At 44.2% G+C, this 24198-nt stretch overlaps 1 protein-coding gene and 1 non-coding gene across 3 annotated transcripts in view; one reads left to right on the top strand and one right to left on the bottom strand.

Moving 5' to 3' along the window:
• The window catches only part of MED16 (mediator complex subunit 16), a 31070-nt gene extending 12037 nt beyond the window's left edge, over positions 1-19033 (bottom strand). The window contains exons 1-6 of one of the 2 annotated variants that reach the window (XR_003943813.1): positions 18649-19033; positions 18398-18505; positions 3823-3992; positions 2981-3412; positions 2792-2897; positions 47-202 (exon numbers count right to left, since the gene is read on the bottom strand). Coding sequence is in view for 1 of the 2 variants with exons in the window: in XM_030219002.1 (XP_030074862.1) it covers positions 47-202; positions 2792-2897; positions 2981-3412; positions 3823-3992; positions 18398-18505; positions 18649-18784 (1108 nt within the window). In the remaining variant the exon portion in view is untranslated. The remainder of the gene's footprint in view (positions 1-46; positions 203-2791; positions 2898-2980; positions 3413-3822; positions 3993-18397; positions 18506-18648) is intronic. The other variant, XM_030219002.1, reaches the window with a different exon arrangement.
• Positions 19034-19519: 486 nt separating this feature from the next.
• LOC115481268 lies at positions 19520-19626 on the top strand. Its single transcript, XR_003943924.1, has one exon. It is a non-coding gene; the product is annotated as a U6 spliceosomal RNA (small nuclear RNA).
• Positions 19627-24198: the final 4572 nt, after the last annotated feature.

The following is a 24198-nucleotide window of genomic DNA, read 5'->3' as shown; positions in this document are numbered from 1 at the left end:
AGATTTTAGAGGTGTTAGAAAAGGAAAGCCGATAATGCCTCCTCACCTAATCCAGGACAGAACTTTGTATCGTTGGCCACCTTCAGGTCTGGATTGGTGAGGGAGACGGGCAGCTTGGGTAGAGCCACTGCCGACACACGCCCCAGATCATTGGTTGCTGACAGGATACGCCACTTCAGGATCATCGGTTGCTTGTCTCCAACTTTAATGGAAAGATGCATTAACTCTTTTGGCTATTGACTATGTTCCCCATCAGCTTCCCCTGTGCTGTGGTCAGGGCTTACACAAGAAAGAAAACTAAAAAAAAATCTATTCTGAAAGATGAATGTAGATCCCATGATTAAAAAAAAAAAGAAAACACAGTTCAAAGAGAGTCACAGCACACCCAAAGGGCTGACCTGGAGCTGGGAGAGCAATGAATTCTGAGGCAGATGAAAGATACCCAAGTGAGGTGCCTAGCAAAAGTGAATCTTAAGATGGGCAAAAAGGTGAGCAATAGAGACTTGGCTTGTCTGCTGCTGCTGCTGCTTATATTTGTAACCCGCTTTGAACCATGCGTGGGATAAACATAAAGGAATCCCGTTCAGAAGGAATGTATCCTTGGGAGCTTAGCCGAGTTTAGGTGGCAGAGCCGGTGGTGGTGGGGCTAGTGGTTGGGAGGCGGGGATAGTGCTGGGCAGACTTATACGGTCTGTGCCAGAGCCGGTGGTGGGAGGCGGGGCTGGTGGCTGTGAGGCGGAGATAGTGCTGGGCAGACTTATACGGTCTGTGCCAGAGATGGTGGTGGGAGGCGGGACTGGTAGTTGGGAGGTGGGGATAGTGCTGGGCAGACTTATACGGTCTGTGCCAGAGCTGGTGGTGGGAGGCAGGGCTGGTGGTTGGGAGGCGGGGATAGTGCTGGCCAGACTTATACGGTCTGTGCCCTGAAGAGGACAGGTACAAATAAAAAGTAGCAGATATGAATTTATCTTGTTGGGCAGACTGGATGGACCGTGCAGGTCTTTTTCTGCCATCATCTACTATGTTACTATGTAGTACCTTGGGAATTGGTGGGCTACAAAAACCATGTCACGTCATATATCATGCTTCATGGAAGGGGGGGGGGGGAAGGCAAGGAGACAAAATAGTTAAAAAAAAAACATATTCTAGCTATTAGCATGTTTTACATGGAGGTCAACGATTCTGCTTCCTTCCCCCCTCCATTACAGAATCCCCATAAAACCCTTCTGCGCAGAAGTAGCAGTCTCTGTCAGACAAAATTAAGGGAGATGTGGAATGTATAAACAGAAAGTCCCACCGAGCCCTCTCTTCCCTCCCATTTCTACATCCAACCCCACTTGATGAGGCCTAGAACTTGGTTTATTCAGCTAATCTGGGCTGTAGCACATTAATCTCTGACTCTTGTCTCTCCAGTGAAGTGGATATTAAAACAGGCAGCACATAATGTGATCTCATTAAGGAACAATACATACATTCTACACAGAATGCTATCCTCCGCCTGTTATCAGAGGATTAAATCCAGTGACTCTGCACCTACACAGCCCCATTAGGCTTTTTATTTTTAGCAGAAGTGGCTTTTTACTGCAGAGTGCCACACTTGACAGAAGAGAAAAAAAAAAAGAGATGCGGGCAGAACATATCTTATCCTATTTTGGAGAAGTACAAGAAACATAACCAACAGATTATTAACTCTGCTCACAAGCACCCTCCTCCCCCATAGCACTGGATTAATATGCTCAACTCTACTCTCACAGCAACATCTGGGGAGCAAGCCACACATTTAAGAGACTAAGGAAGCTGCATCCTGAGCGGGAGTGGGGGGGGGGGGGGGGAGAACTGTTCCCTCTAAGCTGTGTGAGAGTACTCCAACTGCATTGCTACCAGTGGGTGGTGGTGCTTCAATATTGTGTTTTCAGTCACTAGGGACAGACAGATTCCCCAGGAGTTCTGCAAAGCTTGCCTGTCCCTCACTACTGAAAATGTGAGGGTGAAACAGCAGGACTGTAAGTGGAGGACTCCCGCACAGCTTAAAGGGAGAAGTGGAGGGGTGGGGGGGGGGGGCTTAAAATAAGCTAGCCATGGAGGAAACAACAAAGAACAAGGAAAAGGGGAGAAAAACGATGGTCCAGAATCAATTTTCATGTAAATGTACACACTTCTGTATAAATATGAACTCTGATAGAATGCTGTATCTAAAGGTGATAACTAAAGAAGAGGAGACACCATAAGCTATTTAAATCTTAATCATCTGTCATTCTTCATGTGCTTTAATCTCAACAGCATATACTTACTGTAGACGCCAACACTAATCCTCAAGCGTTTTGGAACACTGCCTGCTTCCGGGGTTATTGCGATCCACTCAATAGGATTGTCATCAAAGAAAAAAAAAACCTCAATTGACCATCATTGATTGTGTTTTTTGTATATGGTTTGTAGTAGTGTTCCCGTGAAGATGTTCTGGCTTTAAGCTGTTGCAATAATGATTAGTTTTGTTCACAATAACCCCGGAAGCAGGCTTGAGGATTAATGATGGTGTCTACGATAAATATATATTGTTGAGATTAAAGCACAAGAAGAATGACAGATGATTAAGATTTACATTAAAGGTGCATATTGATATAGAAGTGTGTACATTTATATAAAAAATTGATTTTGGACCATAGTTTTTCTTTCCTTGTTATTTATCGTTTCACTTTGTGAAGGGGCAGATTCCTCTTATTGTGTTATATATATAGCCTTGGAAGAAAGTCAGACAGCAATGAGTGTAACCCCTGGGACAGACAGAGCTCACCCATAGGAGACAGCTGTTGAAAGATGTTGTTGACTGGGAGTCCTTCCTTCCGTAGGGACCAGCACTCTACAATGCTACTCATCTGGCTGGAAGCACACAGTAGCACCTTCAAAACAGGCAAAGCAGAGATGAGCAGAAGGAAGGGGGGTAGAGGGGTGCTGGCAGCCTTTCTTCCTACAGAGAGCTCACCTGCTCAGACATGTCCCTAGCCAGGAACTTCAGGTGTGTGACAGCAGAATACTTGTCTTTGCGAGCAGGGTCCGTGGTACAGCGCATGAACAGCGAGGGCAGGATCTCTGTGTCAATCTTACACTTCTCGCTCACCACGCTGACACACACCTTGTAGAACTGGATGGGAGAGGTGCTGCTGCCATCTGATGTGGCCACCACAATGTTACCCCCACCAGTGAAAGCAATGTCTGCCAATGCAACCCTGCAGCGCAGGCGGCATAGACTCTCTGTGGAAGTCAGCACCTGTCCGTTGGGCTTCAATAAGGAGACCGTTACCAGGCCACTGATGGTGACTGCGATCCACCCTTCCATGGGCTTCCCACCAAACAGAGTGAGAGAAGGCGAGAACTTGACCCGGGAGAACTTCTCCCCAAAGTTAGATGCGCCAGACTGGAAAGAGAGGGGAGGGGAAAATGGAATTTTCAATAAGCATTAATCCCAGGACAGATTCATTCAGCTCTGGCAAACTGAGGCCTTCTTTTTAAAAAGAAAAGTAAAACTTGTCAGTTCTGCTCAATTTTGAGTTTAGAACACCAAGACTGAGCAGAGTGAGATAAAGGCCCTCCTTCCCCCTTGTTTTCTATATATGGATTTCTCAGAAAATTAGAATTATTCTAAAAAAATCACCAATAACTTAAGTGTTACAATTCTCAGTTACAATACTCTCTTAGGGCTGTTGCACACTGCACACATCAACATTGGCTGCACTTATCACAGAATACGAATCGCTGCTAGAATACTGCTCCAGACTCTACCATGCAGTAAAGGCCCTGGACGATGTTCAGAAATCTCTTAAATACCTTTTCCACGTGGAGGGCCAGCTTTACTCCATTGTGTAGCCAGGAGAGAGCCACGATAGGATCCCCCTCCACTGAACTCCCTACAGTGTGTTCCCAGCTGTTAGCCAAGTGGCCAGTCATCCCCCAGCACTTTATACAGCCATCAGCATCAGCAGACAGGAGCCTGGAACCTAACAGAAAACAGCAATCAAGTTAGGAGACATCCTGACCTCCTCCCATAGATGGAATAAACAGAAGGATAAATTACAAGAAATTTAGAGGGAGATCAACGTATTCATACGAATAATGCTGCTTTAAATTCTGCAACTTCACCAGTTAAAGTACAAATTTATTGGAAATATGTTTACTGAGCAAATAAAACAATAAGTGCAAAGCAAGTCTGGTACATATTTTGACAAAATTAACCCCCTAACCTCCCTCCCTCCCTCCCCCCCCTTCCCCCAATTGTCAGCAATGTAGGTGAAGAAAAGGAACTAGTACATCAATTTCAGGAGTTTTATACAGCGTTCTATTCATCTAAAACAGACATGAGCAACCTTTATACAGAGGACCACAAGGAATGGAAAACAAAAATGAGGATGTTATAATGCCTTTGTATTGCTCCATGGTGCGACCGCACCTCAAATATTGTGTTCAATTCTGGTCGCCGCATCTCAAAAAAAGATATAGTGGTTGAAATTGTATTTCCGACACATGGTTGATAGTTTTTTGGGTTCAAAGATAAATATATTTCCTGACTAATCAGGGGAATCGCAGACTAGGAGGTGTGAACTCTTGGCTTTTAAGCCAAAGATCATTGCCCTAAGTGGGACCTTCCTAGCGCGATTCCCTTGTAAGTGTTCTATTTCTTTGAATTTTAATAATTACTTATTCGTTGAACCTAAGAAATTACAAGAGTTTGTGGAGTGAAAGAACAGATGAAGAACCCTCTACAGCAACTTCCTTTAGTTACCACTGTACCGGCTGCAATTACTGATTAACCTTCCTCCCTCAGAAAAAGTGAATTGTAAGATTAACCATTTTGAGTTTTTCTTATTTTCTTTGAGATTGTTTTCCTGATCTTGGATCTCCCAGTTGTGGACGATTATATAACATATATTGGTGGGAGAAAATGTTTTCTTTTTTTAATATCAATTTCTGTTTTCCCTTACATTTAAGTCATAAATGTGAATGTAATTAAATAAAATGATAAATAAAAATAAAAAAAAAAGATATAGTGGAATTAGAAAAGGTGCAGAGAAGGGCAACGAAAATGATAATGGGGATGGGACGACTTCCCTATGAGGAAAGGCTAAAGTGACTAGGGCTCTTCAGCTTGGAGAAAAGGCGGCTAAGGGGAAATATGATAGAGGTCTATAAAATAATGAGTGGCATTGAACGGGTAGATGTGAAGCGTCTGTTCACGCTTTCCAAAAATACTAGGACTAGGGGGCATGCGATGAAGCTACAATGTAGTAAATTTAAAACGAATCGGAGAAAAAGTTTCTTCACTAAACTCTGGAATCTGTTGCCAGAGAATGTGGTAAAGGCGGTTAGCTTAGTGGAGTTTTAAAAAAAGGTTTGGACGGCTTCCTAAAGGAAAAGTCCATAGACCGTTATTAAATGGACTTGGGGAAAATCCACTATTTCTGGGATAAGCAGTATAAAATGTTTTGTACATTTTTGGGATCTTGCTGGGTATTTGTGACCTGGATTGGCCACTGTTGGGATCTTGCCAGGTATTTGTGACCTGGATTGGCCACTGTTGGAAACAGGATGCCGGCTCGATGGACCTTTGGTCTTTCCCAGTATGGCAATACTTATGTACTTATCAGTACTATCCCTAACAGCTGCAACATTACGTAATGGAACCGAAAAGGCACAGAACTCCAAAGACCTTCTGTGATAAATATGTAAACATTTAACTAAAAATGATGGAAAAACTGCTAGAGCAGCTATTCTGAAAATATTTGCAAAATAAAGTAAAATTGCCAAAACCAGTTAATGACATTTTCCGTGAACACTTCCCTTGGTCTCAAAGACCCCATAAAATTCAATGGTGGGCAGCATTCAGCCCGTGGGCTGCAGGTTCCCATCCCTGATCTTAAGGACTCCCTTTCATTACAAAAACTACAGTTTTCTTAATTATTTACAGTTATTTACAGAACCCCACCATCAGTGAGAGACACAGCATCTCCAGGGCCTGACGGTTTTACCATTGAAATCTATAGGGTATTTTCTGATACCCTCCTTCCTCCACTGACTCAGGTTTAGCCAGGATTTCTGACAAAAGGATTTGCTGATGGTATCTTCATGGAAACCAATTCAATGAAACAGAGAAAATGACATCATATAAAGACCATATGGTCCATCCATACCGTCTCCTCCTCTCCCTTAGAGGTCTTATAGGTTTGTCTCATGCTTTCTTGAATAGATACATTTTTTGTCTCCACCACCCCTTTCTATAAAGCAGTGGCGTACCTAGGATAGTTGACACCCGGGGCCGGTCATTTTTTAACACCCCCCGCCCCCCAGTACTAGGCATGCCGAGAATACAAAACACTCAGGACCTTTAGAGCAATTCTACCATACCATAAGCAGTCATTTCTACAAGTCACACAAGGAAAAGGAAAGCATTTTAAACACTACAGTGAGCACTAGAACATCAATTCACCTATTGTAAAACGAAACCAGACAGAATAGTACAGATCGTAGATCCTGCACAGTCAATGCCAACTGAAAGCCATGTCTTTTTCACAAACACAGATACACCCTAATCCACTATAGGATAAGTAATCATAAACTTTCTATTTAGACAAAAATTAAACTGAACCCCCCAATGCCAGACTCTGCATACAATGCAACACCACAGAAACAGAAACTGTCCCCTAGTACTGTGCAAAATATAAAGACAGCAGATGTAAATTTGAAAAAAACTAACAAGTACCAATCACCACTTTACAAATTAACAAATAGAAATAAAACAAATATAGAAAGTAAAATAATACCATTTTATTGGACTAATACATTTAGCTTTCAGAGGCCAAAACCTCCGTCCTCGGGTCAGTACAGTATAGTGCTGTTACAGTATCCTATCCTGACCTGAGGAAGGGGGTTTTGTTCTCCGAAAGTTAAGTCAAAATGTATTAAAATTAGTCCAATAAAAAGATTACCTTGTTTACATGTTCTATTATAAACATTTATTAACACAGCTACAATACTACTTTATCCTAAAGCAAAAAACAAAAATATATATTTTATTTACAGTTTGTTGTCTCTGGTTTCTGCTTTCCTCATCTTCTTTTCACCATCTTCCTTCCATCCAGCATCTGTCTTCGTTCTCTGCCATCCAGTGTCAGCCCTCTCTGCTGTCCCCTCCATCCAATGTCTGCCCTCTCACCCTGCCCCTTCCATCCACATCTGCCCTCTATCTCTGCCCCTTCCATTCACTGTCTGCCCTTTCCCTTCCATCCACTCCACTGTCTGCCCTTTCTCTCTGCCCCTTCAATCCACCATTTGCCCTCCCTCTCCCATCCATCCAGGGTCTGCCCTCCCTCTCGCTCCCCCTTCCATCTAGGATCTGTCCCCACTCTAACTGCCCCTTTTTTCAGCCGCCAGTTCCAGTCCCCTTCTCCTGTCTGTGACCCCCACCCCAGTCCTCTTCTCCCCTCTGAACACCCCCACCCCAGTCCCCTTCTCCCCTCCCCTTCTCCTGTCTGAGACCCCCACCCCAGTCCCCTTCTCCCCTCCCCTGTCTGACCCCCACCCCAGTCCTTCTCCCCTCCCCTTTTCCCCTCTGAACACCCCCACCCCAGTCCCCTTCTCCCCTCCCCTTCTCCCATCTGAGATCCCCACTCCAGTCCCCTTCTCCCCTCCCCTGTCTGAGACCCCCACCCCAGTCCTCTTCTCCCCTCCCCTGTCTGAGATCCCCACCCCAGTCCCCTCCCCTTTTCCCCTCTGAACACCCCCACCAGAGTCCCTTTCGCCCCTCTCCTTCCCCACCTCAGTCCCATTCTTACTGTCTGAATCGGCGAAGCAGCATCGCAGGCAGCGCCTCGTCTGCCCTGCTTGTAAAAATCAAATCTCCTTCTCCTCGTCTTGACGTCGACTCGGGCCTTCCAATCAATCACTATGTCCCGCCCACCCTCGCGGAATTTACCTTAGAGGAGGGCGGGACATAGTGATTGATTGGAAGGCCCGAGTCGACGTCAAGACGAGGAGAAGGAGATTTGATTTTTTTCACAAGCAGGGCAGGCAAGGCGCTGCCTGCGACGCTGCTTCACCGATTTTTGTTTACAGGAGGCGGCGGGAGCGGAGCACCCCCCACCCACTGGCACCCGGGGCGGACCGCCCCCCCGCCCCCCACTTGGTACGCCACTGCTATAAAGTAGTATTTCCTTAGAGTACTCCCAAGTCTATCTACTTTCACCTTTATCCTAGGCCCTCTTGTTCCAGAGCTTCCTTTCCAAATGAGAGACTTGCCTCTGTGCATTTTGCCATGGAGGTATTTATATGCCTCTGTCATATCTCCCCTCTCCTGCCTTTCTTCCAAAGAAAGATTTTTTTAAGATTGTCCCCGTACACTTTACAAAGAAGACACAGACCATTTTAGTAGCTACCCTCTGGACCAACTCCATCCTGTTTATCTCTTTTCAAAGGTGTGGTCTCACCAGAAATTTATACAGAGGCACAATCACCTCCCTTTGGAGGAGTAGCCTAGTGGTTAGTGCAGCAAACTTTGATCCTGGGGAACTGGGTTTGATTCCCACTACAGCTGCTTGTGACTCTGGGCAAGTCACTTGACCCTCCATTGCCCCAGGTACAAAATAAGTACCTGAATATATGTAAACTGCTTTGAATGTAGTTGCAAAATACCACAGAAAGGCGGTATATCAAGTCCCATTTCCCTTTCCCTTCCTATGCACCCAAGCATCTTTCTAGCTTTTGCCATCACCTTTGCTACCTGTCTGACCACCTTAAAGATCATCAGATATGATCACCTCCAAGTCCCTCTCCTCTTTCATCCTACTTCACCCCCTATACTGTTCCACTCCCTTGGGTTTTTGCAGCCCAAACGCATGACCCTGTATTTTTTTAGCATTAAATATTAGCCGCCAAATTTTAGACCATTCTTCAAGCTTTGCTAGATCCCTCCTAATGCAATGGTATGGTACGGCACAGGAGAAATCTTTCAGAAAGCAACACTGAGAGTGCTTACCCTATTGCAGGTTTTGGTGAGAAAAACATCCAAATGCTGCTTTATGCCACTTTTTCGACGTTTTTCTCTTTTGAAAATGAGCCCCAAAAACACCTAAGGGGGAGGCACGTCCATGGCTGTCCATATTCCACCCATGTGTGCACCCTCTTGCAGTTGGGTGCTACCTTACAGAACAGCACCTAGCGCACACAGGCGCTTGTCAATTAATAGCACCTTTGGCGTGCGTAGGTTGTGCACATCTCCAGGAACTAGTTTATAGAATTGTCCCCGTTAGCAAAAATTGTGTCTGCTATACAAAACTTTATGGGTTTGCTTTTCTTTGTTTTTTAATTAAACACTGTTACTTTCATTAAGCATGAAACTAAGAGCAAACCACTGGAAGAATAATACTGGTGGAATTTAATACACAAAGGGCCCTGTTTACTAAGCCGCACTATAGGCGCGCTAACAATAGAGACACCCATTATATTCCTATGGGTTTCTCTATTATGTTTCAACATTTTTATTGATGACAATTCAAAGTAAACACATTTACAAGAATGAGGATTCAGAGATTCAATTAAAAAAAAAATGCACAAAGTACAGACAAAATAATACTATGTCATCAAACTTTTAACCATTTATCCCCACCCCCACCATTTATTTTTTTTAGAGTATAACAATTTTACTGATGACAGAATAGTGCAACCAATAGATAAATAATCAGTGACAAGAAGCATATACAAGGCCTAATCACAGCAGACATACTAATAATGAGAACGCTAAAATGCCATCAATCTGTTCACAAAATGATCTCCCTCCTCCCCCCCCCCCCCCCCCCATATCACCGGAGTACATGAGATACAATTGGTACATCCCAAAATTACCGAGTATAATTGTTCTCCTCATAGACAGCCTAATACCAGTAGAGAAGAGGGCTATGATGGTGGGGGGGAAGAAAAGAGACATTTTAAATACATATATATATATATATATATATATATATATATAACCTCCCTTTTTTTTCCTTTTCCCTTCCTTTCTTTTCTTCTTATTCCTTCCCCTTTTCTTTCCTTCTCCTTTCGTTCCTTCTTTCTCCTTTTTCCCTTCTCCTTTCTTCTTCTTCCTTCCTCCCTGTCCTTCTCTTTTCCTTTCCCCTTTCTCTTCCCTTTCCCTCTTTCCCCTTTTCTTTGCCTTTCTTGTAACACACATCTGCAAAGTAATAAAGTAAAATGAAGGGAGGCGGGAACTAAAGACAAAGTAAAATGAAACCAATGCCAGGAAGTAGGTATGCACCAATGGTCCAATGTCCAGATCTTCCCACTAACCGAGGCCCCCCCACACCTAACACCTCCCACCCCACCTAAAAGAAAGAAACCTATGTGTGTAGGTACCTCAGCAGAGTCATAACCTGAACCATGAGACAAACCATGGAGTGGAGCAGTGGCCTAGTGGTTAGAGTGGTGGACTTTGGTCCTGGGGAACTGGGTTCGATTCCCACTGCAGGCACAGGCAGCTCCTTGTGACTCTGGGCAAGTCACTTAACCCTCCGTTGCCCCAGGTACAAATAAGTACCTAAGCTGCATTGAGCCTGCCATGAGTGGGAAAGCGCAGGGAACAACAAAAAAAAAAAACAACAACAACAAGCCTCACCTCTCTGGAGACTCTTAGAGAGAATTAACCACCAAACTTCTCCCACAGGTGTGTAAAGATTGTATATAGGGTCCACAATCAAGAAACTTGGGACACCAACAGACTCCACAACGCTCAAATAGCATAAGCCCATGAAATTTATTCCACCAGTGCCAATAGTCTGGAGGGGAATCACTGGTCCAAAGACTCAAAATGAGCCGTTTACCAACCAAACAGGCCTTACGAACCAATTGTCTAGAAGGACTGCTCTGCAATACAAAAAGCTCACCCAACAAAAACATCAAATAGCAAAAAATAGAGATCCAAAACTTCTGCACCAAGGAACAATCCCAAAGAGAGTGGAAGAGAGAGCCTGGAGCACGTCTGCATTTCGCACACAAAGGAGTATCCACCCCCCCTCATTTTAAAGATCTGAACTTTCGTAAGATATGCTCTATGTAAAATACGATATTGACACTCCCGCAAATCTGCATTAACAGTCAACGTGGGAATCCTGGAAGTCAAGACATTAAAATCCAATGAAAGGTTGGGCCTGACCAAGTCCCGGGCCCAACGCTGTCTAATCAACTCCCTTTTTTTGAGAAAAGGTATAGTTACTAGAGCTTTGTGAAGACCTGAGACCGTACCAGCTGAAAAAATTGCCGTAAGCGATGACTATGTCTAGATCGTAAAGCTTTGGCACACAAAGAGTTAACATAATGTGCTAACTGGTTATAGGCAAAAATATTATTGATCTCAAAACCAATCCCTAAAACTCCCAGGCTCAACAGAGAAGCTCGTTCTGTCAAAACATGTTCTAAGCGGGTGATACCCATTCGCGCCCAACAACGAAAAGTGCAATTTTCATTACCCAGCGTAAACAACAAATTCCCACAGATTGGAAGCAAATCAGACGTATGAGAGTCCAAGCCCCAAAATCTCACCATATCCCCCCAAAGCACATGCAACGAGGATAACAATAAACTGGTTCATAAATGAATCGGGATAGCTGAACTCGGAGCTCGTAATAAAAAATAAAAATGACAAGGAGCAAATAAGTACTAAACATTTTATACTGCTTATCCCAGAAATAGTGGATTTTCCCCCAAGTTCAATTTAATAATGGTCTATGGACTTTTCCTTTAGGAAGCCGGCCAAACATTTTTTAAAACTCTGCTAAGCTAACCACCTTTACCACATTCTCCAGCAAAGAATTCCAGAGTTTAATTACACGTTGAGTGAAGAAAACGTTTCTCCGATTCATTTTAAATGTACTACTTTGTAGTTTCATTGCATGCCCCCCTAGTCCTAGTATTTTTGGAAAGCATAAACAGAAGCATCACATCTACCTGTTCAACTCCACTCATTATTTTATAGACCTCTGTCATATCTCCCCTCAGCCACCTTTTCTCCAAGCTGTAGAGCCCTAGCCACTTTAGCCTTTCCTCATAGGGAAGTCGTCCCATCCCCTTTATCATTTTCGTTGCCCTTCTCTGCACCTTTTCTAATTCCACTAATCTTTTTTGAGATGCGGTGACCAGAATTGAACACAATATTTGAGGTGCGGTCGCATTATACTGCCTAAAATCAGGCAAGCCCAACCCACCCGCACTCCAGGAACCCAATAGAAATGATAATGGGAGTTTGGATTTTTTACCTCCTCAACAATAACCCCCTAACAATCTATAAAGCAATTTAAGATCTTTCTGAAGAATATAAAATATAAAAAAGCATACCCTACCAACCCAACATAAATGCCAGATCTCTGCAACACAACAAAACTAAAGTACGTAATGAACATAACACAACTCCTCCGTTGCACGATTCCCTAATGCGGCTGTGCCACATGAACTTTATCTTACCACAATATCACTTTGTATTTGTTTACACTGGAGTCTGCTAACGCCTCTCCGATACTATGTAAGCCACACTGCGCCTACAAATAGGTGGGAAAATGTGGGATACAAATGTAACAAATAAATAAATAAAATACAATGGCATAAGTTGCAGCAAATAAAGCCATCGTGAAAACTCCAACATGCGGAACAACTGAATTCTACCATTCAACGTAAGAGTCAGTGACAACCATGTTCTCAACTGTGTCTCCGTGGCCCGCAGCAATCGAGTAACATTCAGATGATACAGGTCCGACGACTTCATGGAAAGCTGGAGGTCCAGATAATAAAAAGAGCCACTCCCCCAACAAAGGGGAAAGTCAGGTCCCCACTGTCTCCGCAAGTCCTCTGTAGAGGCCAGAGCCAAGGACTTGGAATAATTAAGCTTAAAACCAGCAAAATCACCAAACTCTTGAAATAATTCCAATAATGCAGGCAATGACTGAAGGGAATCAGTAAGATGCACCAACAAGTCGTCAGCAAGTCGTCAGGAACACCAGTAATGTCCGGATGGTGAGTTCTCTCTCTAACCAAAGGGTCTAAAGACAAAACAAACAAAAGAGGGGACAACAGACACCCCTGCCGTTTGCATTGAGAAATCTCAAACCGCTGGAAACATACCCCATTCATCTACATACAAGCCTGCGGATCCAGATAAAGAACCCGGATCGCGTCCACAAAGAAACCATCAAAACCATAATGCCGCAATACCACAAAGCTAACCAGAAGAGAAGGCAAGTGTTTCTGAGCCACAACTTTCAAAGATGCCAAAATAGAACGAATATTCTTGGCTGCCACTCGACCCTTCACAAACCCCACCTGGGCCACATCAACTAGGTCTGGGAGTACGTTAGCCAATCTGTTAGCTAAAACTTTGGCATCAACATTAAGGAGAGAAATAGGTCTATAGGAACCAGGATCATCTAGGTTCTTCCCATTTTGGGCAACACGACTATCCGTGCTAACTTAAAGGTATACGGGATGGTTTGATTAGCCACCATCGAGTTAAACAAGGCCAGCAACGGAGACTTGACCCGGTCATAGAACTGCTTGTAAAATTCTATTCGATAACCATCTGGACCAGGAATTTTATGCAACACGCTCTGCTGTAAAGCTAACATGAGGTCACCTTCCGTAAACGGCTGATTTAAAAAACCGGAGCTGTTGAGGGGAAAGCTTAGGCAACTCTAAATTATTTAAGTATATATCACTGTCTAACCCATCTACTTCCGGGGCTGCATACAGAGACTCATAAAATTGACAAAAACAGTCAGCTATATCACTATCCAAACGTAGCATCCTACTATCTGAAGCTTTCAACCGAAGAATCCGAGAGGACCCGTCCCATCTCCTGACCATACGAGCAAACAAACGCCCAGCCTTATTACCATAACGGAACAATTGATATTTATAATAAAGCTGAGATTTAACCGGCCTTTGATACAAAAGTTCATTCAACTCCCTCTGGGATACTAGCAAAGCCTCTCTCTGCACTTCAGAGGGGGCGCATCCATATTTAATTGTATAGCACCTAATCAATTTCTCTAAACGAATAATTTCTTTGTCTCTGAGTTTTCAGGCCCTAGCCCGATAGGAAATAATATACCCCCCCCCCCCCCCCCCCGCAACACAGCTTTCACCGTTTCTCAAAAGAGAGCAGGTTGATGTTTGTGAACACCATTATGGAATTCATAATCATCCCAGCGCTCCGACAAAAAAGCTAGAAACTTTTGGTCTCCAACTAGATCTAAGGGATAGCGCCAGTTAAAACCCCCTCCTATATCAGACAGACGCTCCAACAAAAAACAAATCAGGGCATGATCCAACACTGCATAAGGGCCAATCTCAGCCTGAGGAATTTGAGAAAAAAGGGGACAAGAGAAAAAAAAATAATCTATACGAGATTGGGAAGCATGGGCTCTAGAGAGGTGGATGTAATCTCTCTCCAAAGGGTGAAGGACCCGCCACAAATCCAGTGCATTGCAGAGCAGCGACAAGACACCAAGACTCCCTCCAGCACTCCTAGCACCAAAGCCCAACCTATCGAGGGAAGAATTAAACACCAAATTAAAATCCCCCCCCCCCCCCCCCCCAACAACAACATTCTCAGCTTTATAAGAGGTCAACAGAGTAATCAAACCCTGATAGAAAAGCTTATGAAAAAGATTTGGGGCATAGACATTACAGAGCACCAAGAGGCAACCCACTAGCTCAACTGAGGCCAGATATATCTGCCTTCCGGGTCTGCCACAGTGGATTTAACCAAAACATGCAACCCCTTTCGGAAAAGAATCATCACTCCCGCCTTACGGTGAACTGCAGGGGCCTCCACCAAAGAATTAACCCAGCCCCTCCTAAACCTAGCATGCTCCACCAAAGACAAATGTGTTTCCTGCACGAAAGCAACATCTGCTTTGTGTCACTGCAGAGCCTGCAATACCTTTTATTAGAAGAGACCCCCCACAGATTCCAAGAGATTAATTTAAGTGAACCCAAAGGCCCAAAAATCCCACGTATTAGCAGAAAAACACTGTACAGCAGAAAGCAAAAAGGGACGCCCCCCAGTCCATGGGCTCCCTCCCACATCCAACCGGCCCAAGCCTACCTGATGCATTCTAATTGTCTCCAAGGAACAAACAGGAACATACCTTACACACATACCCACAACCACAGCTAATATGCCCCCCTCCCCCATGCCCTACCTACCCTTAAAACCAAACATACCCTCGTCCAGGACTAGATCACAGGAGCTCCCCCCCCCCTTCCCCACATGCATTAAAAAAAAAAAAATTAAACGTCCAAAAAAAGTCTCTCTAAGCATAACCTCCAAATTGTCAGAACAAGCACTAAAAACCAAAACTCTGTCCTAGAGAGATATGCTCCCGACACAAACTCCAAAACATCAGGGCAAATGCTGAACACCAGGGCTCTGTCCAAGGGAAAGAAGCTCAATGTGGCTCAGAGGGGCCCACTGCCCATTTTGCAAACTGTAGAGCCTCCTCAGCTGTAGTGAAGAAACGTTGCTGTCCTTCATACCAAATCTTCAATCTGGCTGAGTAAAGCAAAGTGAACTGGATCTTTTTAGAAAATAATAAATTGCAAGCCTCTCTAAATGCCCGGTGGCGTGATGACACCCCTGCAGAAAAATCTTCAAAACAGCGGATCAAACAATTTTCATACTGTAACATCTAAATCTACATTATCCAAGCTGCAAAGGACTTAAATACAAAACAACTTACGCATCTAGTTTTTCCTACATAAGCACACAACTGTGGAACACATTACCAAAAGCCTTGAAAACAACGTACAGCCACCTAAACTTCCAGAAATCACTAAAAACCAAACTGTTCAAAAAGGCATATCCTACCGATCCAACTTAAATGCCTAACCTCTGCAACACAACCAAACTAAAGCACGTAATGGACATAACACAACTCTTCCGTTCTCCGATTCCTTAATGTGGCTGTGCCACATGAACTTGATCTTCCCACAACATCACCCTGTATTTGTTCACACCGGAGACTGCAAAGGCCTCTCCAGTACTATGTAAGCCACATGGAGCCTACAAATAGGTGGGAAAATGTGGGATACAAATGTAACAAATAAATAAATAAATAAATAAATAAATAAAGAGCCCGAAAGATCTGTTTATGGGCAAAGTTTAGCACATTAAAGATCACAATCCGAGGGTGCGGGTCTCAAGCTCACCCAGGCCCCAAACGATGTGCGCACTCAATGCGCAGTGGGCCTGCCAAAAGCTGCAGCTTTAAAACTTTGGGAAGCCATTCCTCCAAGAACGCCCGCAACTCCGAATCCTTGATTGTCTGAGGGAGCCCCACCATCCTAATGTTGCTCCTACATGCCCGATTTTCGAAATCCTTCAATTTAGCCTCCAACTGATCCAGTTTCTGCTGCATAGTCTGTTGCGACTCCTCATGCTGATGAATTTTATCTTCAACAACGGAAAGGGACTGCTGACATACGGAAAGGTCCGAGCAAATGGTGCCCAATTTACCATCGATTCCTGCAAGCTGATCGGTTATCTTTTGCAGCTTCTGATCCACAAGATTCCAACATGAGGGAGACATCCGCAGCAATCTCCACAGCCCACGCGGAACCTACAGACTTCGGACTTGAGCTCTCTCTGTCCACCATTTTTAGTCTCCTGCACGGCTCCAAGCCCCTTCTTTCCTCGGCTGTTTAGACATCACAGCCCGATGCGAATGACCAGCACTCTCAGCCGCACACCGAACACGGTAAAGTATCAAAACTGCACACAAACTAAAAAAAAAAAAAACTAAAAAGAAGCGTGGGGGTGGATGTTAAGCCAGGGAAGCCGGGAGCTCAGCTCAGCGACATCCACTCTCTAGCTCAGCATCACGTGATCTCCGGGTTTCTCTATTATTAGTGCGTCTACAGCGTGGCTTAGTAAACAAGGCCCAAAATGTTTAATGTGAATTGATCATAGCTGTAAGAAAACAACATTTGTTTAACAATAGGTGAACATCTCTTCAAGATAGCCTACCCGAATGATTCAACCTAACCAAAACTTGCCCACATGATTAATAATTGACAATAATTACACATTGACCATGTTTCCCATTATCCTTTTTGTTACCCCATATCCACTCCTTTCCACCTTTCTACGCCTACCTCCCAATGCTCTTTTCCTTCTACACCCTATTCCTCTTATGTTCAACTTACTTGTCCGTTAACCCCACCAATTTTTTTACTACAAACTGTTCTTTTGGGCAGCATGACAAAGGAGAATCTGGCAAGAACCCTTATTTTTTCTCTCTCTTTCTCTTAGTATTTATAGAACTGCACTTGGAGAGAGGAGGTGCAATGACTCTCTTTTTGATTGCTGTGTTCTTTTTGTATGTGTTCATATGTTAATATATTTTTATTGATTTTAACAAATAAAAACAATATAGTTATTCACTTTATATATAGAGTGATTAACATTTGGTTGTATCACAGAAAGGTGGTATATCAAGAATCTAACAAACAAAATTTAAGCCAAAAATATATAATAGGCCCCCTGTGACAAAACAAAAACCTAACTTCACCTACTGAGCCAAAAAAAAAAACCCAACAAACCCACTCTGTCACCTATTGAGACATCAGTGCTTCATTTTCTCAGCTGCATTTATTTCCTTTAATAGTCCTTTACAACCCTTCAGCCAGTCACAGTAGAAGTGACACTCAGTCCCCAGGGCAGGACCAAAGAGGCAGTGGCGTAGCAAGGGGGGCTGCCACCCGGGGCGGGGCGGTTCGCCGTTGCACCCCCCCCCCCACAGGTGCAGCACGATTACACCCCCCCTCAGCGCATCGACACCCCCCTCCCGACACAGTGCCTACCCTCCTCCGTCCAACCAACTTGCTACCTTTAAAAAAAATATCGGAATCCGAGGCGAGGCGCAGCGCCTCGCGCCTGCATGTAGAAGAAATGTGGACCGTCTCATCGGACCTTCTCTCGCTCTGTCTGTCCTGCCCTTGCAGAAATAGGAAGTTGCATCAGCGGAGGGCGGGACAGATAGAGCGAGGGAAGGCCTGATGGGACGGTCCACATTTCTTTTACGTGCAGGCACGAGGCACTGCGCCTCGCCTCAGATTCTGATATTTTTTTAAAGGTATGGAGCTGGTTGGACGGAGGAGGGTAGGCACTGGGTCGTTGGGGGGGGGGGGTCATCGTGCTGCACCCCGGGGGGGGGGGGAAGCTGGCAGGAAGCACCCCCCCGAGCTGACACCCGGGGCGGACCGCCCCTCCCGCCCTCCCCTTGCTACGCCACTGCAAAGAGGTCACCTGTGCCTGGGCCTCAATGGCAAGACTGTTGCTGCAGGCACACAGAAAAAGGATGGAGAACTCTACCTGACTGGTCCCATTCCAAGCATGTGATGGGCTCACTGTGCCCAGAGTTAATGGAATAGCCGTCCCATGGGTGCTCCGTGTCCAGAATATGAATCATGTGTGTAAGATCTAGAAAACAATGAAAAAAATAGGTTTAAAAAAACTCCTGTCATCACTGCTCTAGAAATATAGAGAGCTCAAGGTTGGGCACACGATAGAAAGAGCAGACTACATCTCAGCACACAACTGCCAGCCCACCCTGACACACATACCTTTTTCCTCTTCATTTTTGAGATCTGTGGTAAAAGCTATCAAGTTACGACAGGACCAAGCACAGACCAAAGGGATAGAAGGACAGTGATTGCTTCTGGGTATTCTATCCCACTCACAGACATAAGCTACATCCATTCCGCAGCTAATGGACAGAACTGGGGTGAGGAAAGGATGAGTGCTGAATCGGTACTGCCTGGCAGGTGAAAGGACAGTCCAAGGGCCACTGGGTCGGTGGGCAACGCAATCCCAGCCCACCGGGCTGCTACAACGGGGAAAGCTGCACCAGTCTACTCATGTCTGACTGTCGTGCAGTAGGGTCAGAATCCCCAGACTGAGGCGCGATCCCTCAGAGCCCTGCTGATGTCACTGCCAAGCGCCGCACACCACACTGCCTTAGTCAGTGTCGCGTCCGCAGAAGACGTCACTCCCAGCCAGTCGACGATTCACTCTGCACAGGTACATTTACATATATACTTCCCAGGATGCAGTACGCTTCCAAGTGGCAAAAGGGTAAAAGAAATAAAGTTACTTTTTCTACCGTCGAGGACACATGTACATTACTGCCTTGCATTCTCTTCTTAAATTAACATTTGCAGTTCGGGGGGGGGGGGAGAGTTAATATATCTTTAGTTGTTAAAAAAAAAAAGTAAAAATGAATAGAAACGCTGCTGCATAGTATCAATTATCACCCTAATTATTCTAATTACTCACAAAAGAATAAAGTACTACTAATTTCTTCAGCTATAATTAATTCAGAATGGCATTTGAAGATTTGCTTATTTTCTTGCCTGGCATACAATCTATTCACTGTAACCTAAAAGACTGCTGGATGCTAGGGCTATAAATAGAGATGGGACCTGCTTTAGGATCGTGCTCGCTTCGGCAGCACATATACTAAAATTGGAACGATACAGAGAAGATTAGCATGGCCCCTGCGCAAGGATGACACGCAAATTCGTGAAGCGTTCCATATTTTGCTAATGTAATTAATTTTATGTAAAACACACCCTGGATTGATTTTCATCAATCAGGTAAAAAAAAAAAAAAAAACAAGCATTGAGGAAACCCTAACACATTTTTAACCAGCTGGGGTGACTGGTTGTTTTTCAGTTGATTTAACCTCCATAGTAGCTATTTAGCTTTTGAAAATTGGCCATCAGTTGATGGAGTTATGGTTGTGTTTTGGCAATTCTAAAGCTAAGAGTTTCTGGGGATTACTCCCCTTGAACCTTGAGTTGGAGAGCTGACAAGACTGAACAGTCATGCCAGTACATCTCTCACACCTGCTTATTAATATTCCATAATTGGGTAAAAACGTGAATCTGTACGTCTGTACCTGGTATTAAAATTGAAATCCTAATATACTGCCAAAGATATTACCAGCAAAGTGGTTTCAATATTACAATATGTTATTGCAGCTCTTTCCTTCCTTATCATTGACATTCCTATTATAAGTTTAAGTTTATAAGTTCCTGAATTCTTAATCTTTATTACTTTAAACAGTGTAATCTATTTCATTAATTGTATGTACAGTTAATCACATTGAACTGAAGTTTCTTTGGAAAATGTGTGATATAAGTACCAATAAATACATGTGCTGTGTGGCACCAAACCGCCATCCTGATCCACAAACAATTACTTTTCAAGCACATAAAACAATGATGGATAAAGATGGCAGATATATAATAGTGTTGGGGGCACTGTTTTATTTATTTATTTGTTTGTTTGTTTGTTTATTTGTTACATTTGTATCCCACATTTCCCCACCTATTTGCAGGCTCAATGTGGCTTGCATGTTATCATACAGGCGATCGCCAATATTGGTATGAACCAATACAGAGTGATGTTGTGGCAGAGTAGAGTTCATGTGTGACAGACATATTGGGTACTCATAAGGAGGAAGAGCTGCACGAGCTTTGGTTACGTTATGTTGCAGAGTTAGGACATTTAAGTTGGATCGTTAGGGTATGCCTTTTTGAACAGATTAGTTTTTAGTAGTTTCCGGAAGTTTAGGTGGTCATATGTTGCTTTCACGGCATTTGGTAGTGCGTTCCATAGTTGTGTGCTTATATAGGAGAAGCTGGATGCATAGGTTGATTTGTATTTGAGGCCCTTGCAGCTTGGGTAGTGGAGATTTAGGTATGTTCATGTTGATCCTGTTGTGTTTCTGGTTGGTAGGTCTGTGAGGTCTGTCATGTATCCCGGGGCTTCGCCGTAGATGATTTTATGAACCAGGGTGCAGATTTTGAACACAATACATTCTTTGATTGGGAGCCAGTGCAGTTTTTCTTGTAAGGGTTCGGCGCTTTCGAATCTCGCTTTTCCAAATATAAGCCTGGCTGCTGTGCTTTGAGCAGTTTGGAGTTTTTAAATAATTTGTTCTTTGCACCCCGCATAGATTCCGTTGCAGTAGTCTAGGTGACTTAGAGGGGCATAATCGAACGCGAACGCCCATCTCCATGGGCATCTATCTCCGAGAACGGGTACCTGAAGGGGTGGGACAGACCATATTTTCGAAAAAGATAGGCGTCCATCTTTTTTTTTGATAATACGGTTTGTGCATCGGATTTGTGTGGATTTGAGCTGGGCGGTTTCGTTTTTCAGCGATAATGGAAACCAAAGATGCCCAGCTCAAAAATGAACAAATCCAAGGCATTTGGTCGTGGGAGGGGCCAGGATTCGTAGTGCACTGGTCCCCATCACATGCCAGGACACCAACCAGGCAACCTAGGGGGCACTTGTAACAATTAAAAAAAAAAAAGTAAAATACCTTCCAAGTCCATAGCTCCCTTCCCTTGGGTGCTGAGCCCCCCCAAATCCCCCCAAAACCCACTGCCCACAACTCTACACCATTACCATAGCACTTATGGCTGAAGGGGGGCACCTAGATGTGGGTACCATGGGTTTTGGTGGCGGTTTCGAGGGCTCCCATTTAGCAGCACAAGTGTAACAGGTAGGAGGGGATGGACATCAGACTCACAGAAACAGAACGAAGCCTTGCGCCGGAAGAAGAGGACCTCGGCTGGCGGGGGTTGGGGGTCCCCCTCCAGCAAAGGTAAGCGACGGCGGTGGTGGGGGAGGGTTGGCGGCGGGAGGGGGTTGAGAGGGTCATCGGCGGGGGGGGCAAAGTTGTTGGTGGTGGTGGTGGTGGTGGTGGTGGCGGTGGCGGTGGCAGTGGCGGGGGGGGTCGACAATGGTGGGGGGGTCGGCGGCGCCGGGGGGGGGGGGCTAAAATGTGCCCTCTCACCCCATCAGTTATTAAACAGGATGCTGACAATGCCAATCTTTAACAATTTCCATGTAGAAACATTATCACCTATCCTTATTTGCTGTAATCTCTAAGCCAAGAATCAGCAAAACCAAGCCAGGAGGCTATATTAATTTGTCTTCACCTATGGACAGGGACACAGCCAGACAACAGATCTTGGCTGGACCTAGGCAAGAAGTGGGTGGTCACCAAGTGTTCTCCCCCCCCCCCCCCCCAACCACTACCAAAAAAATATCTCAGCTGGTGAGAAAACGTTTCTTTCCACCTTGGCAGCCTGCAGCAGGCATGTGCGGGTGCCGGTATCATGGACAATAGCGTTTTCATTACCATCAGGGGATAGTCTTCAGCTGACTGAGCTTGGAATCCCCACCAGCTACTGTTAAACGTGTGCTACTGTTGGGTGGGCTTGAGACGAGAGCACTACCAACGTGCAAGTTTCACAAATTGACTTCATCAGGGCCTTACTATAGCTATTTAATTTACACAATTTTTTTTAATTTACACAATTTTTTTTTTAAACATTTGTGTTATCATTGCTGTACAAATAGCATCAAAATGTTTCCATGTCCCAGAAGAGAGAGCATTAAAGACATGATTGTTTCTCAACATTGATTGAGATACAAGACTAACATGCAAACCTTCCATTTTATTTGCTGAGGATCAAGCCTGATTCCATCACTTCATTCACGTCCAGTCTGTGATAATTGCTTTACTATACAGAAGAGCTCTTGCTGTTTATTTTGTTAAGACTAAATACGTCTAGTAATGTAATTCTTTTTAGCACAGCAGATCTTTCCTGATACGTAATTAAAGAACAAAGGCCCCGATGCTCAAAACTCCAGGACTGTGCCAAATAGCGCTGTAAAAATACCGCCAGAACAGCGCAGAACAGTGTCCTAATGCTCAACGCTAATGAGATGCCAATATAGGCCCATTCATAGAACTGAGCATTAGGGAGTCTGGCAGGAGGATTGTGCTTGGGGCATACGCAGCCTGGATAAAACCTGAACGTGAAGCACACATTGGTGTCTGTTTTCTGTGGCCTAAATATAAGCATTTAAAACATTTTTTTTTAGCTTGGATGCATATATTTAGATGCAGGAAACAGGCACCAATGTGTGCATTCACTTGGGTCTGCTGTTTCTCACGACCAGCACTTAAGGGCTTGCACAGGCTTCTTTCTGCTTTCAAAAGCAATGAAAACCAGCCGTTTTTGCAGAAGGATTTCTCATGATTCTCATACATCTGTCATGAATCTTTTCTTCCAACAGCCTAATGCCTGCTCTGACCTGGTAATATTTTCTGCAGCGATAAGGCAGTTTTATTTTGGGTGCTCTTTTCTAAGCGTTGGGGAGGAATACATTAACATGAGCTTGACTACATTAGCATGCTATTTGTGTTGTTCGTCTGGCGCTTGTTTGTTCCCACGCTTTGAGCCTCTGAACATTCTGCGTAAGTAGATGTGGGTGCTGGTAGGGCACTAATGGCCTCTAGCACCCACGTTTACTTCTCTGCATCAGGGCCAACGTCTCCACCGTTGTCTGCATTCAGTTTGACAGAGTTGACATTTTCTTCCAGTCATCTCACTGAAATATCAAAGGGCTAGTTTTAATCCATTACACTGTATTACGCTTGATGGAGTCACTTCATCTGAAGCTGATGTTACGGTTATTTCCCATTTTGAGTGATGAATCTTTGGTGATTAGTGACCCAATGACTAAATTAATGCTACTTCGACATGCTTCAAGCTTTTGAAACTCCAAAAACCTCCATAGTCAGTTTCTCATACCCAGCATTCCTCCTCGCCGTTCTTCTACTTAGATCAAAACTCCAAATGCTCTTCTGTCCTACGCACAGAGACTATGGTTGACCTTTACTATGTCTCTGTCTCTGGTGCACATCTGAGCTTCTTTACAGTCCCATGACTGCTTCACTTGCATCTCAGAGGGCAGCACATTAATGCTACTGACAAACAGAAATATACAGGCAACGGATATGATATGTACAAGATGACGCTAGCAGTTGGAAAAGGTCAAAGTACTACAAAAAATGGAATTACTGGGCTCACAGAAAAGCATTCTGGAATTCAAATACAACTGTAACAGTTTATCACACAGCTCAGTTCATTCTGAAAAAATGAGGCCAACCAAAGCAATGAAAGAAGACAGAGTCACATAAAACAGAAACAGAGTTCAGGAAGCTAGAACTGGAATGGAGTGACTATGAGAAATAATGTTACAGGAGCTGGTGCAAAGGAAATTCAACTGAGGTATCTGGCTAA

Source organism: Microcaecilia unicolor, chromosome 11 (genome assembly GCF_901765095.1).
Source record: "Microcaecilia unicolor chromosome 11, aMicUni1.1, whole genome shotgun sequence".
Taxonomy (NCBI): domain Eukaryota; kingdom Metazoa; phylum Chordata; class Amphibia; order Gymnophiona; family Siphonopidae; genus Microcaecilia; species Microcaecilia unicolor.
Note: the sequence above shows the minus strand (reverse complement) of the source record. Positions and strands in the feature narration are given on the sequence as shown.